Raw genomic sequence first — 19,921 nt, forward strand, 5'->3', positions numbered from 1 at the left:
AACCATAGGAGAGAAAGAAGGGATCAAACCTCTTCCAGTTCCTTAAAACTCTCTCCAGATTTCACTTTTCCATTTTCTTTCCCAACATCCTCTCCTCACATCCCTGACCAGTTTCCATCTCACTGTTCCTTTCTTGAATATATCCTAGCGTTAAATCACCTTCCCCCCACCCCCCGATTTTTTCCCCCATAATCTAGTTTCTAAGTTTCTTCCTCTTAATCTCCTGCCTCAAATTTGGGGTGGCACAGGAAGGTGAGAGGAAAGAAAACTAGGCGGTGGTGAAGAAGGAGTAAGGGATAAAGAGCAAGAGATAAATAGAAGTGACTAAGAGGAAGGAATGGTAGATTACGATAGAAGGGCATGGAGCAAGAGGCGATAGGGAAAAGAGTCACGGGAAGAAGGGAAATGCGGGAAGAAGGAGAGAAAGGGGATGAGAAAGAGGGGGAAAAAAGGCAGAAAGGGCTGGAAAGAAAGAGGCCAAGAGTTGGGGGCGACAGGACGGCTGAAGACGTGCAAGAGAGAACCTGATGTGAGAAAGAGGCAGGAGCTGCTAGGACTGCTAAGGGACGGGGAGAAGGGGATGGGGAGGAAAGGGTGGGGAGAAGCAGGGAGAAGGGACGTGAGGAGAGGGGGCGAGGGGAACCGAGCGAAAGGGGTCTAAGGAAGCAGGGTCGGGAGGGAGACTAGGACCTGGGGGAGCAGGGGGGACGGCGAGGGGCCTCGAGGAGCGGGAGAGAAGCGGGAGGAGGAGGAGGGGGAGGGGGAGAGCGGGCGCGAAGAGCGGGACGTGAGGAGGGGACGGGCGAGGTGACCGGGACCGGGGAAGAGAACGGGGACGTGGGGCCGGATCCGGCGCCGGGACTGGGGCCGGGAAGTGGAGGGGCGGAGGGAGGACGGTCGGGGGGCGGGGGCGGGGGCCGGGGGGCGGGGGTTCGGGTTACCGCGCGGAGGGCGGGGGAGGGGAGAGTAGGGGAGGGGAGGGGGCGCGGGGCCGCGGTGGCGGATCTCGCATCCTCGGCGGGGCGGCTGCGAAGGAGGCGGCGCCCGGGCGGCGGCGGCGGCGGCGGCGGCAGCGGACGGACCGACGGACGGCCGGGGACGTGCGGACAGACGGCGGCCGCCCGCGGGCCCGGAGAGCGCGGCGACGGGCGATGCGCGGCCCCAGGCCCCGCACGGGCGGGCGCTGCCCAGGGGGCTGACCGCGGCCGGAGGGCGCCCCACGACCGGGCGAGGAGCCCGCGCCGCGCCGAGGTCAGTGCCCGCGGCCGCCCGGCCCGTCCGGCCGCGCCCGCCTGGCCCGCCGGGGCTCTCGCGGCCGGTGGCAGCGGCGGTGGAGCCGGGGGCTTTGTTCTGAGCCCGAGACAATGGGGGAAGGGGGGCCGGGGCCTGCGGGACGAGGGCGAGCGTGAGCGTGAGCGTGGGGGCAGGGCCTGGGGGTCTTTGTGTGCGCGTGTCACCGAGTCGGGCTTTGTGGCACGTGAGCGGGGCTGGGGTGCGGGCCGGGTGTGTGTGTGTGTGCGTGTGTGTGTGTGTATGCATGTGTGTGCATGTGTGTGCGTGTGTGAGTGCACGCGAGGCCGTGCCTGGCCCCGGGAGGTGGCGTGTCCGTGTGCGGCTGGCGGTGTGCGCGCGTGTCACACCGGTGGCGGGTGCGTCCGACGGGTGTGTGTGTGTCTCTCGGTCGGGCGCGTCCCTGCGAACGTTGTGTTGCGGCAGCTGTGTGTGTTTGGGTGTGTGGTGGCCCCCTGTCGCCTGCTCTCCCCCTCCCAAGCCCCCCCACCGTGGGAGCCGTGTGTCGTAAGTGCAGGGTGGGTGTGTGACAGACACAAACCAAGACAGAAACAAAGAAATGGAGGAGGAGAAATGGGAGAGAAGCCTGGGAGAGCTTGACATGGGGATGGGTCACCTAGAAGAATCTTGTGAGTTTATGCCATGATGCAGGGGGGCCTGGCGGAGCTCCCCAGGCGTGGTCCCCACCCCCCATAGGGGCTGGGGATCCTGAGGTCTAGACACACAATGAACCCAGTGTGGCGTGGGCTGGGCCCGCAGCCACAAGGTCAGAGGCCAGAAAAATATTGTTGCTTATGTCAACTCCTTGAATACCCACAGGGGACACAATCCTAGTCCTACTCAACCCGCAAGGGGACATGGTCCCAGGCAACACACATCACAGGTCAGACCTTCACAGCCACCACGCCCCTCTGGGATGCTGTCAGAACACACATGCTCTCAGGTTAGCACTCCAATAGAACAGCGAATACATTCCCACAGGCTCACGATCCAACACAAACATAGAAGACACTATTACTACCACATCCTTTCCAGGGACACTGTCATAGTCATACATACCCAGTGGAAACCCTGTCACCGCCAAGTATCAGATCATCTAGGTCAAACTTCATCAAAGCTGCCCATACATAGCAGGTGTCCCAGGATCGGACACTAACAGGAGGCTGCTTTGCAATACCACTGCAGTCACTTGTTTAGCTCAGAAAGACACGCTCTTAGACACACACCCACACCAGAATCAACTGTCCTGACACTTAAATAAATTCCTTTTGTGCGCACACCATTACTCCTCCCAGGCTTTCCTTCTGGTTCCCTGCAAACCTGGATCCCTGTTCCTTTCACTCTGGGCTTTGGTGTAGCCCAAGTGTCCCTTCAATACCTCAGCCCCTCAGTTTCTTGAACTCCTGTGCTCCTGTTGCCTCATCCCCTTCCAGGACCACTCAATAGAACTGATCCATCTCTAAAATTCTAAATTCCTGCCTTTTCTCTCTGTTAACTACCTCCTGTGCCCTTCCAGCTCGTGGACGCCCTTTCCCGCTTTATATGTAGTCCTCCACCCCATGAAGAATTCTTGCCCCCACTCTTTTTACTCTCTCCTAGTCTTCCTTTCCTAGCTTTCTGATTGTCTTCTTACGTACCAAGAACAAGTCCTTTCAACCACTCCTTTGCCACTGCTTGTTCTATTATCTTGAGCCCACTCCTACTCATCCCACAGAGTTTCAATCCTAACCAGACTGATTTTTCAACCACACCAAGTGATGCTTCTATAAATAAATTCCTGCTTCTATAAATTCCACCCTTTATTCAGTCCTCCATAAGTATATGAATAGAGGACATTAAAATTTTTTTTCTTCACACCCCTTAACCTCACATCCTTTGTTCTAGTGTTTTCACTAGATCAGTCAATCCACTACAGTTCACTCATTCTGTAAATACACATTAAGCACCTGCTCTGTGCTGGGCAGTGTGCTGGCATTAGTAGGATGAAGGAGTGAACCTACAGGCTATATTGAGATGAGTGCTATGAAATGGCATCACAGCAGGAAAATTTCAGCAGTGTAGGGAGGTCAGAAGAGGTGCTCTGGAGAAAGTGACATTTAAGTTTAAACTTAATGCGAGTCATCCAAGATGTGGAGAGATGGAGGTGAGGGGGCGGGGGGGGGGGGGGTCAGTGGAGACTATTTCAAGCCAAGGGTGTAGCATGGGAAAACAGTGAGAGCATCTGAAAGAATAAGATTAGTTAGGAGAGTTAGTTAGATCATGAAGTTCCTCAGGTCATGTGAAAAAACTTATCTAACCCAAGAATAGTGGAAAGTCACCAAATAGTTTGAAATCATTGCGTGGTGTGCTCAGATTTGACCGCAGTGTGGAGAAAGCAGGGAGGAGTCTGAAGAGGATAGTTGCAGGACCCAGGGGGGTTAAGGCCAGCCTGAACTGACTACTGGCTGCAGGGAGGGAGAAAGCAGATGGTTTTAAGAATTCTTTAGACAGTGGGGGCCAGCAGGGTGCAGTGACCGAAAGGATGTGGAGGTTGGAAGAGGGGATGGAATTAAGAGTAACAACCTGGACTACTTCCTCATTGAGAAATTCGAGGTCATTCAAGTTGAATTCCTGCAGCTCCCTTCCTCCTTCCTCAAAATACCTGCCGTTTTCCTCTGTCTTTTCTCCTTATGTTCGTGAACAGTATCCTATCCAATTAAGACCACTACTCTCCTGCCTCCACAAGAATCCTGCTCACTGATTTTGCCTCTATACTGTTTGTCTATGGGCTGGAACGATAGCACAGCAGGTAGGGCGTTTGCCTTGCATGTGGCCGACCTGGGTTCAATTCCTCCACTCCTCTTGGAGAGTCCGGCAAGCTTCTGAGAGTACCCCACCCACACGGCAAAGCCTGGCGAGCTATCCATGGTGTATTGGATATGCCAAAAACAGTAACAAGTCTCACAATGAAGACGTTACTGGGCCCGCTCGAGCAAATCGATGAACAACGGGAGGACAGTGCAGTGCTACTGTTCCTCTATAGACTTGTCCTCTGATCTGTAAGCATGCGAAGAACCTTCCTTAACCCTGCATTACCTGGTTAGCTCACTTTGCTTCACTGTCACGTTTTGTGCGATGTCTTTTGCATGGAACTCCCCACCCCTACCCTGAAAAAATACCCTCTCCCTTGCCAAACCTAGGGGTGCTGAAACTCCTCAGTTGCTTGATCTCTTAGCAAGGTCTGGCAGGATCTGACAGATGATTCTTTGAATCATTCTTGTCTTTCAACTTCTAAGCCATCATTTTATTCTGCCAACATTTCACCAGCCACACTACTCAAAGACACTATCCTAGAGAAATTTCAACCTTAAATCGACAACAAATAAACAGATGATTATAATATGGTAAACCTGCCTCTCTCTCTCTTGGAGCACCTCCTGACTTTTCATTCTCTATTTTGGAGGTTCTTTTGTGTATCACTAAATGTTGTTCATTAGACTCCCTTGTCATTTCTCTGTATGCAACCCTTTGTGTGATCCATTTTATTCATTTCCAAGGTCTTTACCTGTCATCTCTGTAGGCCAACTGATTCCCAGATATCAACTTCTTCCAAACCTTTCTTCTGTTTCTTATTTCTTTTTATAGGAGGTACAGGGAATCAAACCCAGGGAAGTGCTATACTATTGAGCCATATTCCTGGCCCCTTGCTCTTTAGATCTGCATATCTACTTCCTACCTGGCTTCCATGTTTGTACACACATGCGCACGTGCACACACACACACACACACACACACACACACACACAGCCTCACATACGCTAGGCATGTTCTCTATGTATCCAGTCCTTACCTGATCTGTACTGTATAGCTCATAACTAATATAGTATATGCAAAGCTGAACTTGCCCTTTCTTCTTCCCCCAATCTATTCAGTTCTTAAGCTGGAAATCCAGAAATTAACTGGATTTAATTAATCCAATCCCTTTTCTATACATTCTAGAACCCAGAAAGCCATTAGAACCTATTGATTCTACTGCATCTTCAGCTCTCTCTGATATCCCATTCCCTGTTATCTTTGCATCTTGCTATTGCCCTTACACAATCTTCTTTACATAATTTACTGCAGGAGCCTCTTAACTGGCTTTGCTAGACTTCTACTTTCCCTCTTCCATTCTTTTCACTGCAACAAGAGGGCTCTCTCTCTGACATGCACATCCAGCCATGCCATTCCCATCTCAGAATACTTCAGTGTCTTTCTGTTCTAGAGTGAATTTTGTACCTCTTTTTTTGTTGTACGTTTTGAGACTTTGTTGAATCAACAGCCAGTGGTGTTTAGAGGCTACTTGTGGTGCTCAGGGGATCATGTGGTGCTGGGGATTGAACCTGAGTCTCCTGCATTCAAAACCTATGTACTAGCCCTTTGACCTCTCTCCTTAGCCTCTAAAACCTGTACTTCAATGCAGCTTTATGAGCTCATTTGTGATCTGACACCCATAGTTCCATTTCCCTAGCTTCCCTCAGATTGTCAGTTCTATTCCTAATGAATTCCTTATAGTTTCCCAAACATTCACCATTGCTTCTAGCCCTTAACACACACTGCTCTCTGCCCCAAAGACCTTTCACTCCTTTCTTCTAACTCATCTCTTCACTCGTCCTCAGAACTAGTCTCAAACCTACCTTTCCAGACTGGCAGATTGGAATCTTCTTGTCTCACTATTGTCATTTTATTTTCCCTGCTCTGTCTTTCTGTCTTTGACCAGGCTGGGACTTCCTTAATGACAAAGCTGCATATTGTTTATCTCCAGGTACTCTGGGCTCATCTATAGATACTTGGCAATGAACAGGGTAAGGAATAAATGAGACACCTCACAACGCATTCCTTACTCTCTTCACTCTTCAAAATATTAACATCCAATCTCAGCTGCCCAATTGAGGCATTTCTACACATAGCCATTTCTCCCCCTGGAGACAGGTCCAATACGACTCACACGTCTTCACCTTTTGCTCTTTCCTCTTTTCCTTGCACCTACTTTTTTTTTTTGCGCCACACCCGGCGATGCTCAGGGGTTACTCCTGACTCATGCACTCAGGAATTACTCCTGGCGGTGCTCGGGGGACCATATGGGATGCTGGGAATCGAACCTGGGTCGGCCATGTTGGTTGCGTGCAAGGCAAACGCCCTACCCGCTGTGCTATTGCTCTAGCCCCACGCCTACTTTTTGAACCCTCTTTCTTTCTATGCTCTACATTTTATATATTTTATTTCATTTGAAAATAGTTTTAAGTGGGAGTATTGGGAATACGTCAAAAGGCTAAAGCACATTCTTTGATACCTCCACATCACCAGTTGTGTCCTGGTGAGTCCCCAGTGCTGAGCCAGAGCAGCATTGTATCATCAGGGAGAGCATTAAACATTTTAAGGAGCACCAAAACTCTGCATCCCCACTATTCAGGTAGGTGCAGTTTTGGGTTCTTAAAGAAAGTGGAAAATAAAGAAGTGGTGCTGGCAGGCCTGGGACACTGCAGTACCTCAGCACCTACTGCAGCCAGAGGATCCCTTCCCTGGAGATGTTAGAGGCTGCTCTTTCCTCTGTCATCCCCTCCCCTACTCCTGCTCTGCACCTTCCTACTCAGGGCACCCAGATACCTGCATCCTCCTCCTCATTCCTCTCTTACCACTTAGGGAAGGCGGACTCTTGGTGCCCTGTTACTTGAAGCAATATCCTTCCCCGCCCCCAAGGGACTCATTTGTTAGATCCCTTCTTTTTCCTAGTTTCCCACTGCCTGTTCCATCCTTCATCTCCATTGTTCATGTTTCCTGGGTAACTCTTTGACATCTCAGCATTTTCTACCTCTGCCTCTTGGGAGGGTTTCTAGCAGTTTCTCTGTCTTCCTCCTAGCAACCCCCTAGCTTGGATCAGGAGGCACTTCATGCTCTTTAGCATACCAGAATGTCCTTGTTTATGTTTTTCTCTCTGAGCTCTCTGGTGAAGGAGCTCATTCCCTTTCGGTTTTATTTTGTTTTGTGGTGCTGGGTATTGAGTCCAGGGCCTCATGCACGCAAGCAAGCATTCCACCACAGGGCTACATCGCCAGCCTTCATTCCCTTTCAGTCTAGACTTTGCCTCCTGTAATGTTGGTGAGGAGTAAGGGATGAGAGGATAGAAGGGAGGGTTGGCCTCAGACCTCCCAGCTACACCATTTACCATATGGATAAATTTATCTTAGCTTCTCTGGGCAAAAGAAATGGGGTGTGGAATGGAATGGAAATGGAGGTAATATTAAGAGAGTTGTTTGTGGCTGGGTAGATAATAAAGGGGTTATGGTGCATGCAACCCCAGTTCAGTCCCCTTAGAGTCTCTGAGAAGGAAGCACAGGGGGTGGGCCTGGTGGTTCCGTACTCTGCAGGATCTGAGCAGAACTGCATCCCTAAGCCCCTCCATTGGACTGCTGGCCCAGCTGGCTGAGAATTTCCAGGAGCTGTAGTCTCCGTGCCCCCAGGGAACCCAGTCCTCCCCACCCCACCACACCCCAAAAAAGGAGAGATAAGGATTTAGAAAAGAAGCAACTTCTAAATGCTCAACCACAAACTGAATTCATTTTGCTTCCCCAGTGATTCTAATGTACTCGCATGCCCTCAATATCCTGCTCCCCTCAACTTGCATTCTCCTCTACACATTTCTGGTTGCTGTATCTCCAGCTTTCCTGCTAACTTCATGCTCTCTGACTCCCTCTGCAGCCTGAGCTCCAATGGTCAAACCTTAGAACCAGGCCCTTACTGCCCATCATCACCACTCACTTCTTGCTCCCTTACCCTGCCTTCCCTGTCCAGGCAGAGGCTGCATCCATCCAGGTGACTGGTGTAGCTCAGTACTGTGTTCAGCACATATAGGTCTTCAGTAAACTGTTGTTGAGAACAATCTGTTAATGCACCATTTCATGCTCATGCTTTGGTCCAGCCTTTCCCGATTTTTATATCTCCTGGAGCTCCCCAAGCATTTCCTTCTCTGAGTGTCTGACCCCAAACTCACCTGATCCCTCCCCAGATAGACAGTTACCTCCTCACAGATCTTCTCGTGCTCTAACCCCCTGGTACACACTGATTCTAATCACAGAATGATTCTCGTAAAACAAGAACATTGCTCCTTCTCTGATCTGTTGTCTGGCCCTTTATCAGGGCATTAAAAGTAGAAAAGCAGTATGGCCTGAGAGAAAGCACTCACTTAGGAGTCTGTCAGAGCTTTCTTATTGATGTCTTTCTGCTGCCTTCTCTGAGCCCTCAGTTTCTCATCAGTGAGAATATAACTATGCCAAGGCTATTGTGTTTGTCTGGTACATCCTACAGCAGCTGTCATTTATTGTGCCTTCATTGTGTGCTAGACACAGTCCTAAGTTTTTCTGTGGCAATCTTTTATTTGAGTCCTGTATCAGTTATATAAAGGAGGAATGTTAATTCCCATAGAAGAGTTACGCAGTAGGTGGCAGAATCAGGATTTGAAAAGCCGTTGTAACAATGGTGCCCATTTTCTAAACAAGGAAATGGAAATCATGGGAAATGGAAATTAAGGGACTTGCCCAACGTCACACAGCTGCTATGTGTGAGACTGGGAATCAAAATAGATGTCTTGAACCAAGAATCTATGTCTGAAATGGCATCTTTCTCACTGTGATAGACTGCCTCCCTGTTCTTGGAGTGCAGTAAGTGTGTACTGAGTGAATCCATCTTACCTCTGGCTAGCTGCTGGTCCAGATTAGCTCTTGGTTCGTTATTCTCACTCACTGCCCACTTCAGGATGTTTGCATCAATATGACTTTTCTAAAACTTCTCCCCCAGAATACCGTTGACCCCATATTGCTAAAACCAATGGCCACATCTTGCCTTTTGTCTTACTTCAATGCATAATAGCACTGGACACTATTGATCCCTCCTTCTTTGTTGAAATGTTTCCTCCTTCACTTCTGTGATACTGCTGCCTCCTCTTCCTCCTGTCTTCTCAGTTTGCCGCTGAATTGTGACTTCCTTAGGGTTCTCTTTTAGCCTCTTCTCACTTGACATGTCGTCTGCACTTAGTCACCACACCCATTGATTTTGGTTATCCCATGTTTTTTTTTCTTTTTTTTTTCTTTTTGGGTCACACCCGGTGATGCACCGAGGTTAATCCTGCCTCTGCACTCAGGATATCCCCTGGTTTGTCCCACTTTGTGTCTCCAACCCAGACATCTTTCCTAGACTCCAGACCTGCAAATCCAACTCTGCTTGGACACCTCTATGTGAGGATCCCAATCCAGACAATGGCTGTGGTATCTTAATGGCATTTTAGCAATAAGGTCAGAACCTTCTCTGAAAAGACAGTTGTCAAGTCTTTTTAGCTTGACCTCTTCCCATCTTTCTCTTCTGTATATTCTTAATGCCACTGCTACTGATCTGGGCAGTTACAGATGCCCCGTACCTGGCTTTCCTCTTCCCTGACTCTCTTCTTCAGGCTTCCATTGTGTTTCTGGGACTATCCCTGTTCTGCTGATCACCTTGTAATTTTTTCCTATCTTTCCCTTCTGCCTGAATCCCAGGCAGTATGAAGTACAAAATCCTGGGATCAAATCGAGGCTAGATTATCCAGGAAAGTTGTTTTCACTCTGAGTTTCAATTTCCTCAATGGAAGGCTGGCACCTTCCTCACAGGGCTGTTATGATGATTGAGATACTGCCGGTGAATTGCCTGGCATAGGGCCCAGCACACCGTGAAAGCTCGTAACATGGACTTTCCCTCTGCTGTCTCTGCTTATATCCATCCACCACCACCACCACCACCCCCTCGAGGTGCCTCCTGGACACCGGTGCTTGGCAGGGAGAACCAGGCACTGCCCTGACCACCAGCCTGCCCCTTGGGAGGAGTTGTCCCAGGGAGAGCCAGGGCAGATGGTTTGTTAGCTTTCTCTCTCCTCCCTTCTCTCACCTCTGAGTTCCTCCCCCACCTCTCTAGGCTAGCTCTTCCTGTCTCTGAGTTACCTCCTGCTTTCTGTATGAACCCCACTCACTCCTTCCTTCACCTTGGGCTTTCCCAGTCACGTCTTGCTCCCTGTCATCCCGACCCCTACCAGACCTCTCCTCTTTGGCTGTCTCCTTTCTGCCTGAGTCAGAATCTCCCGTTCCTCCTGTTTTTGCCCGTTTCTGCCTGGGCCTAAATCTTTACCGTGCTATGCTCACTGAAGCTAGTTCCCCTCTTCTTTCTCCACTTCTGCGCCAATCTGCCTTTCTCTTTCTCGTTGCCCCACTTCTCACTGTTGTCTTTCTGGTCCCTGCCCCTTCCTGGCCCTGGGACAGGAAGTTGAGGGCGGAGGCCTGGGTGGTGCCAGCACCCCTAGTCCTTTTCCCCTCTGTACCTTGGGCCACTTCTCTGCTTCCTCCTGGAGCACCCCCTTCCCTAATACTCCCCCATCCTGTCCCTGGAGTACCCCTTTCCTTTACACCTCTCCCCGCCCTCCCCCCTCCCCAATCTACCTCTTTCCTCTCCCATGTTCCCCCTTGCGCCCAGGTCCTGCAGACACACAGGCTGCTGGTGAGGGGTGGGGGAGGATTGACATCACATTTCAGGCCCCAATGAGCAGTCTTGCCCCTCCCCCTCCTAATGAGAACCAGCTGTGATTCCAGAGGCCCAGATGTGGGGCTTAGAGGGGAGAACGGGATAGAGCCAGAGGACAGAGTAACAGGACTAGGACAGAGTGGGACCATGTAACGAGACTGAACAGGGAGGGAGAAAAGAGGTGACCAACTTGGGGAAGAACACAGGCAGATCTGGGCAGGAGGCAGGAGAAAGTGAGGAAAGAGACAAAAATGGATGACTTAGACTGGATCTGAGGGAAGGGCTAGGACAGACCTGGAAAGCCAGGAGCAGAGAGGAGGAGGAAGTCTTGGGGGAAGAGGCAGGGTGAAACACTGGACAGATGTTGCGGGGAGCTGGTGCTGAGCAGAGAATTGGAGAGAGGATGAGACAGTCTCAAGAGAGAGTCTGGAGTTCGAGTTTGGAACTGGAAGCCCTGGAGCAGGAAGTGATGAGGCGCAGTCCAGACAGAGCCCCCTGGGACCCAGAGGTCACAGCTGCAGCCGCAGCGCTGACCACGGGTGCCCTTGCAGCGTGTGTGAGAGCACGCCTCTGTGTGGGTGGGTCTGGAAGTGTGTGCGCGCGTGCCTGCCTGTGTGACTGTGTGTATGCATAAAGCCAGGATGGTGGTTGGGGGCAGGGGCTAAGAAATGTGGTAGTATGTTGTGGGGTGGTGTCTGTGGCTGGGAATGTGCTGTCTATACAAGGTCTGTAAGAAAGCCAGTGTCCATGTGTCAATGTGTATATATGCCTACATGTGTGAGGGATGTAAAGTATGTGTCTCATATGAGTAAATGTGTCCATCTGGCTGTGGGAAAGCATGCTTTTCTGTGGTATCTGTATCTGTGTCTGGCTCTGTGGAAAAGTGGTCTCTTTGCATGATGTGTTGGGTATGTCTGTGTTCTTGTCTGTGTGCCTAACTTTTTGTAGGTCTTTGGCTTTGTGATTATGCACCGTTGTGTGTCCACTGTGAAAATGTCTAAGGGGAGTTGCACTGGGCTGGGGTCCAGATTGGGAGAGGAAGGGCCACTGGGTTGGGAGAAGGAACATCTGCCTGCTTCCAAACCTTTCTTCTTCAAGGATGATCATTTACCTGAGCTTTAATCCCATGAGACTCATAAATCCTTTCATTCAGAAAAGGAACTGAGCTTTTATTATGTGACATGTTCTGTGCTGTATACAATTTAGAAAAAGATAGGATTCTGGTGATCAAATAACTGACATTCTGTCCCTTGGAAGAGTGGTAAATATATTATAATACTGAGTATATAAGTATATTAACTTCACTGTTCATTATCCTAGTACCCATCCTTAACATTTTTTTTCACTGATTAATTAAGGGACTAACTCTTAATCCTTGACCTTTCATCCAGTCTCTGGGCCTAGATCCCTGACACAACATTCTGTGTTAACCGTGTATACTCAGCCTCTCTCTGTTCTGAGTCAAGCCTGTGCCTACTCCGACCTTCTTATTCTGTATTCACTTGATCTCTTCCTCCAGGTTACAGTTCCTTGGGTTCTGCAACTTGAGCCCTGGGTATATTGGTCTAATGCACATTTAGAACCTCAGAACTCTACCACTGGGATGAGAGAACCCATGAGGAATGATATTGGGAACTGATGAGACAGTTTCTACCATACACTCAACTATAGAGTCCTTCCTCTCCTTGCCTCTAATTCTCACAAAACTCCATGAGTAGATGGTACAACAGCCATTATACAGATTAGGAAAATAATACTCAGAGCAGGATTCAAAACCAGCTGAATCTCTAAGGTTCCTGCTCTTTTTATTACCTTACGTAGATCAGTATGGTGGGAACAGGGAGTGTAAGTGGGGGATCTTTTTGAGATCTCATTCTCTTAATGAGAAAGGATATCCTATAGTAGAGAAAACCTATAAAAAAAAAACTTGAGAAAACACTTCTAGAGTTGATTCTGTAGCCACCAGTGCCTTAGGACCATGGGTTCATGTGGGTTTGTGTATGTGGTTTGGATTGGAAACAGGCACATGGGACCTTTAGGGGATATTTCAGGACAAGAGAGAAGTCTAAAAAAAAAAAGTTGTTGGGAGAGAGCAGTTTAGTGTTGGAAGAGAGTGTAAGGTTCTGAGTGGTGGTGCTGTTCATAGGAGAGAGGATGAAGAAAGAAAATCAACTTGAGATGAAGGTCATGGATTCACTGAAGGTCACGGAAAATAATAAAAAAATAATTTTTGGGGGGTTTTGAGTTGTTGTTCATACCCTAGGGTCCCCAGAGACTATTCCTACTCTATGCTCAGGAGTAACCTCTGGCAGTGATTGGAAGATCATATGTGATACTGAGGATTCAAACCGGGGTCCAATGAGTGCATGCAAACCGAGCACTTTAACCTCTGTATTGCCTCTTGGACCCCTGACTGATGTATTTTCATTGAAGACATGGAAGGATAAGATCACCCAGAATGAGGAGTGGACAAAGGTGCGGCCAAGGATTAAGTCTTAAGAGCACTAATTTTTAAGAGATGGGCAGAGAAAGAATGACTTGTAATTGAGTTTGAGGGGTGATTGGACAAAAAAATTTCAAAGAGACTAATAGGTGGATGTGACCAAGTGAAGCCAAGAGAAGCTGGCTTCAAGAAGTCAATGATTAGTGATTACATATTTCAGAATGATCCACAAACAGGAGAATTAAAGAAAAAGTATGCATTGGATATAGATCACAGGGCCTATTGGAAGCTTAGTTAGAGCAATTCCATGGGAGACAAAACCACACCCAAAGAAAGGAGAGTGTGAAAAGTGAGTGACCACAGGAAATGAGCCAGCCTGTCAGAGAGGGTAGCCTCTCCACTGATTCTCTTCACATCTGGCTTCCTTCTCGAACTTTGGCAGCATCTGAAACTCTGGTTCCCTACTCTGATTTTCTTTCTGTCTTTCTCTTGCTAGTTAACTAAGGACACCTTTTGTCTGGCTCTGGCCAGAATTTTTATCCATCATCCTTGATTTCCCAATTCCTTACTCCTTCCTTTAAGCAGTCCTCAAGGCCAGTCCCGTCTGCCTACTGAACCTCCAGTAGAACCCCTCACTCAATGATAAATACTCATCCAAGTCCTCATCAAAACAGCGCCATCACCAGACTCCTGTATGTGTGTACGAGGGGGAGAGGAGGAGGGAAGGGATGTTCTAAGAAAACGTTCCTACCTGCCCACTCCTGTTCTCCTAGGTCTTCACAGCTTGTTAAGTCATAGCATGGCACACCTTAGAATGCTTCCATTTGCCCTTTTAATTCATTGAAGGGCAAATCTTCAATGTGGCTCACGGGTTCCTGTCCCATATCAAATGCTTGGTTCCTACTATTTTATACTCACTCACATTGTCCTCTGTCAAAACACTCTCAGCCCTTCCTTGACTCTAGACTTAGTCTTCTCGCATTCTGTTCACTCTTCCTAATGCTTTTCACCCCTTTCTCTCTTTTATGTGCACACTACCCCCATGGCCTACCCATTCCTACTCAATAGATTCCAGTGTTAACGTTATTGCCTCAGAGACTGATTCCCTCTTCTAGGCACTCACAGCTCCCTGGACTTCTTCTCACTTTATCAGCTTGTACTTCCTGGTTCAATTCTGATCAGTTCTGGGACTGCAAGCCCCAAGCAACCGGGAACTAGTTCTGTTATTCACTGACAAGGCCCAGTGCCTCTACCACATATTAGCCACACAGTTCCTGCTGTGTGGAACCCAAAACAGGGGCTAAGGGAATACGTAACATATATAATATATAATATGAGAGCCTTAAGCATATATAAATACTAATAGAAGGCACCAGAGAGGAACAGTTGATAATTCGGGTCCCGTAATTCAATAATTCAGGTTGTTCTCATGAGTATAGAGAATATACTACATCTCATCAGTCCTGGATGAGAAGAAAAATGAGGCAGGACTGTCCCTGTTTTTAAGACTAGAGATGTAGGGCAGGGAGTTTGAGGGAATTGAGATCCAAACAATAGGAAGCAAAACAATCTGCTGAGAAGAGTGGGGATGGGGTTGAGATGGAATTGGGACTTGCCAGAGCCTCCTGAGCCCAGGATGGGGGAGGTAGCACACAGTTGGGGGCTGAGAGTGCCTGAGTCATGAGTGTCAACCAGACCTTGGTCTGTGCACCGATGCTTCCCCTGATCGTGACCTTTCTCCCTATGCTTTACTCCCAGGCCAGAGAGCTTGAGCTGGGGCCAGGGCCCAAGCTGGACCTGATCCAAAGCCTGAGATCAAGCTGGGCACAGAGCCTGGTCTGGAGCTGGAGCCCAAACCACAACCGGACTGCCTCTGCCATGCAGAAGGAGACAGGCGCTGCGCCTTCCCGCACTGGCATGCAGAGCCCCCGGCCCCACACGCTGCTGCCCTTGCTGCTGCCGCTGCTGCTGCTGGGAGCCAGCGTGCCAGGCGTCTGGGGTCAGGCGGGGAGCCTGGACCTGCAGATTGATGAGGAGCAGCCAGCCGGTACCCTGATTGGGGACATCAGTGCAGGGCTCCCGGCAGGCACGGCAGCCCCTGCCATGTACTTCATCTCTGCCCAGGAGGGCAGCGGCGTGGGCATGGACCTGGCCATCGATGAACTCACTGGGGTGGTCCGTACAGCCCGAGTCTTAGACCGAGAGCGACGGGATCGCTACCGCTTCACTGCGGTCACTCCTGACGGAGCCACGGTGGAAGTCACCGTGCGAGTGGTGGACATCAATGACCATGCCCCAGCCTTCCCGCAGGCGCAGGCCACCCTGCAGATTCCTGAGCACACAGCTCTTGGCACCCGCTACCCACTGGAGCCTGCTCGTGATGCAGATGCTGGCCGCCTCGGTACCCAGGGCTACGCGCTCTCTGGCGACGGGGCTGGAGAGACTTTCCGGCTGGAGACACGGCCGGGTCCGGATGGGGCCCCGGTGCCCGAGCTGGTGATTGCCGGGGAGCTGGACCGAGAGAACCGCTCACACTACATGCTGCAATTGGAGGCCTATGACGGTGGCTCCCCGCCTCTCCGGGCTCAGGCCTTGCTGGATGTGACGCTGCTGGACATCAATGATCATGCCCCTACTTTCAATCAGAGCCGCTATCATGCCGTGGTGTCTGAGAGCCTAGCTCCCGGCAGCTCGGTCTTGCAGGTCTACGCATCCGATGCCGACGCCGGTGCCAATGGGGCTGTGACCTATGAGATCAACCGGAGGCAGAGCGAAGGGGACGGGCCCTTCTCCATCGATGCACACACGGGCCTGCTGCGGCTGGAGCGGCCACTGGACTTTGAGCAACGGCGGGTCCATGAATTGGTGGTGCAGGCCTGGGACGGGGGCGCGCACCCGGAGCTAGGCTCAGTCTTTGTGACCGTGCATGTGCGAGATGCCAACGACAACCAGCCTTCCATGACTGTTATCTTTCTGAGTGCCGACGGCTCTCCGCGAGTGTCTGAAGCAGCCCCCCCAGGCCAGCTTGTCGCTCGTATCTCCGTGTCAGACCCAGATGATGGTGACTTTGCCCATGTCAATGTGTCCCTTGAAGGGGGAGAGGGCCACTTTGCCCTAAGCACCCAGGACAGTGTCATCTACCTGGTGTGCGTGGCTCGGCGGCTGGACAGGGAGGAACGGGATGCGTATAACTTGCGGGTGACTGCCACAGACTCGGGCTCACCCCCGCTGCGTGCCGAGGCCACCTTTGTGCTCCATGTCACTGATGTCAATGACAATGCTCCTGCCTTTGACCGACAGCTCTACCGACCTGAGCCCCTGCCTGAGGTGGCACTGCCTGGCAGCTTTGTGGTGCGAGTGACGGCCCGGGATCCTGACCAAGGTACCAATGGGCAGGTCACTTACAGCCTGGCCCCGGGTCCCCATGCCCACTGGTTCTCCATCGACCCCACCTCAGGCGTCATTACCACAGCTGCCTTGCTGGACTATGAGTTGGAACCTCAGCCACAGCTCACTGTGCTGGCCACGGATGGGGGCTTGCCCCCTCTCACCTCCTCTGCCACAGTCAGTGTAGCCCTGCAAGATGTGAATGATAACGAGCCCCAGTTCCAGAGGACTTTCTATAATGCCTCTCTCCTGGAGGGTACCCAGCCTGGAACCTGCTTCCTGCAGGTAAGTTAAGTCCTGCACACAGCAGGACGCTACTGTGGGCCATAGAAGACCTCAGGGAAGGAATGGAACCTTGCAGCTGCTTCTGTTGATAACTTGTCCAGACGGTTTGAGCCTATTCAATGTGAGTTCCAAAGTCTGTGGAGGGGGTAAGGATTAATGAGAGGATGAGAAAGTAGGATACTAGAACAGGGCAAGGTAATCTTGGCAGTGAGGAATTAAGATTCACTATAGAGAAAAACTAGTGGGGTCAGGAAATGAGTCTCTGTAAAGTCTTAAAGCTGTTCTTTAGTAAGGCTGCATGTAGAGATCCCACACATCCCTGAAGTTCCAATTCTTCAAAGGAGACGCCAACATTTTCAAAGCTCCAGCCCAGCCAGGCCGTCCTGGAAGAAATCTCATCCTGACCCAGGAGCTAAGTCTTGATGGGACACTTGGATTGCAGCACAGGATGAGAGATAAGAAATGTCCAGTGAGACATTTCAATGCCTAGAGCAGGAAGGCCTCAAAGAGGAAGAGATGGGAGTCCTAGATAGACTTGTGTCAGACCTGGAGTTGTTGGAGGATGCTTAGCCGAAGAGTCAAGCTTAGCTTGCAGAGGTGGTTGGACACCAGGCTAGGACAGGTAGAACTTTACTTGGAAGGCAGAGGCGGTCCCTAAATCTGTGATCCAGGTATGGGGTAGGGGGAGGCATATTCAGATGGTTTTGATTTTTTTTAGAGATTTTATGTTTGTGGAGCAGTTTTTAATTCATAGCAAAATTGAGTGGAAGACACAGAAATTTCTCATACATCCCCTGCCCCCAACTACAGTCTCATTATCAACATCCCCCACCAGACTTGTTTGTTTACATTGACACTGTTATCACCCGGAGTTCACAGTTTATGTTAGAGCTCACTCTTAGTTTTGTACATTCTGTGGGTTTGAACAACTGTATAATGAGTTGTGTAATGTTTATGTGTAATAGACTAAGTAATGGCATGCATATGCATTATAGTATTATGTAGAGTAGTTTCACTGCCCTAAAAATCCTCTATGCTCCACCTACTTCCCTCCTACAGATTTGTTCTTTCCTCTATACCAGATTGTGTTTTTTAAGAAATATATATATATGTAAACTGCTTTGAAAGTGAAGGATACATTAAATTGGCAGATAAGTGGTACATTCAAGAGTTCAATTATCCACTGTAACTCCAGCACTGGGCTGGGTCTTAGGAAAGAAAAAAGGAAAGTCTAGTTCCTGTCAAAGTTCTAGGCTAGACAGGAAGACATACTAGTCTGCTGCAGAAGGAGCTGTGGAAGTCCAGAGAAAGGGCTTTGAAGAAACAATGGGATTTTGCCAAGTGGACAGTGAAGAGTATAGAGAGGGGGGACTCCAGTCTGCAGAACACCATGTTGTGTTTAAAGGGCTGTATTCATCAGATTGACCTTATCAGCTCTGAGGAGAGAACTGGGTGCAGAATAGACAAGATGGTAAACAGGGACCAGATTGCAAGCTTTAAAATTCAGCTTTGAATTTTATTTTAAAAACCATAAGGAGCCAGTGAGGAGCTCTCTGCAGATCTGATCTATCTTTTAGAAAGATTGCTTTGGCCACATCAGGGAGCATGGATGCAGGAGAGGAGACTGAGTCGAGTCATCTCTCCCTGAACAATTGAAAATCTCTCCAGTTCATTCTCTGTACCAAGGTTCTCAACCACTGCACAACTCATATTTTAGGGCATATCAATTCTTTTTGTTGTGCTGCATTTTGGATATATGGCAACATTCTTGGACTCTTAAGCACTAGATATCATAGCACCTCACACTTATGACAACCAGTGTCTCTAGGCATTGCCAAATATCCCCTCTAGAGGGAAAAATCATCTCCAGTTACAAATCAACTGAGGGAACCTCCTTAGGTGTCTAGTGCTTCAAGTCTTGTTGTAAGCCCTCCATATTCCTGAGCATCTTTTAGGGGCTGCCTGTTACCTAGACTCCAGGTCAGTGACCGAGCCTGACTAGTCATATGGTTAGATTTTAGGTCTCTGCCTACCTCCTCCTGTAGGCACCTACAGTTCCTACCCACTCTCTATGTCTCTACCTCCCTCTTGGTAGATCCATTGGGTCCTAGCTTCCAAACTTCTTTCCTCAGTAATGCTTGCAGTTGGAGGGCAGTTCTCCAGGTGATTTCCTGAAGGCTTATCTTTGTTTGTTTTGTTTGTAAGCCATTAGTAACCAGAGGAAGTGGGAGTTAAAATGAACATTAGGTGTCCATAATTGTTTGAAAAAGTCTTAATACTTGATTAACCCATTTACATTTCTCAGATATCTACCATATGCTAGTCCTTCTATGAGGGACACAGACTACAGTAGTGAATGAATCACTTCCCTACTTTATGAAGTTTTTGGACTCGCAAGCTAAAAAACTATTTGGCTGCAGTAAGAAAATGTCCATGATGCAACTATAACTGAGATACAGAGAGGCAGTACAAAACTTTTCCCAAAACCAGGCTGGAGTGAGGAGAATACAAAAGCTAGGGTGCTTGCCTTGCATGCAGGTTCAATCCTGCGTTCAGTCCCCAGTACCATGTATGGCCCCCTGAGCCCCTCCAGGAGTGATCTCTGTGTGCACAGCTAAGAATGAGCACCGAGCACTGAGGGAAGTGGCCCTACACAAACAACAGTCGTGTTCCCAAAGGAAAAACTTTGGGAGCAGAGACTTAAGGGATGAATGGAAATTTCTGAGGAGACCAGACAGGGGAATAAGTGGAATTATCAGACTTGTTCAAAGTCCTGTAAGTGTATCTCTGGAGTTGAAAATGTCTGAGGCCAGAGAGACAGTTACAACGAGTGGGGTGGTGTTTGCCTTGCACGCGGCCCACCAGGTTCAATCCCGGGCACCATATAGGGTCCCCTGAACCTGCCAGGAATGACCACTGAGCACAGAACCAGGAGTAAGCCCCGACCACCACCAGTTG

General features: G+C 49.6%; 1 protein-coding gene across 1 annotated transcript in view; it reads left to right on the forward strand.

The window, feature by feature from the left end:
* Positions 1 to 1,006: 1,006 nt before the first annotated feature.
* The window catches only part of DCHS1 (dachsous cadherin-related 1), a 37,199-nt gene continuing 18,284 nt past the window's right edge, over positions 1,007 to 19,921 (forward strand). The window contains exons 1-2 of the mRNA XM_056115825.1: positions 1,007 to 1,251; positions 15,050 to 16,963. Of these exons, the coding sequence (XP_055971800.1) occupies positions 15,170 to 16,963 (1,794 nt within the window). The 5' untranslated portion in view covers positions 1,007 to 1,251; positions 15,050 to 15,169. The remainder of the gene's footprint in view (positions 1,252 to 15,049; positions 16,964 to 19,921) is intronic.

Source organism: Sorex fumeus, unplaced genomic scaffold (genome assembly GCF_029834395.1).
Source record: "Sorex fumeus unplaced genomic scaffold, SorFum_2.1 ptg000030l, whole genome shotgun sequence".
Lineage (NCBI taxonomy): Eukaryota > Metazoa > Chordata > Mammalia > Eulipotyphla > Soricidae > Sorex > Sorex fumeus.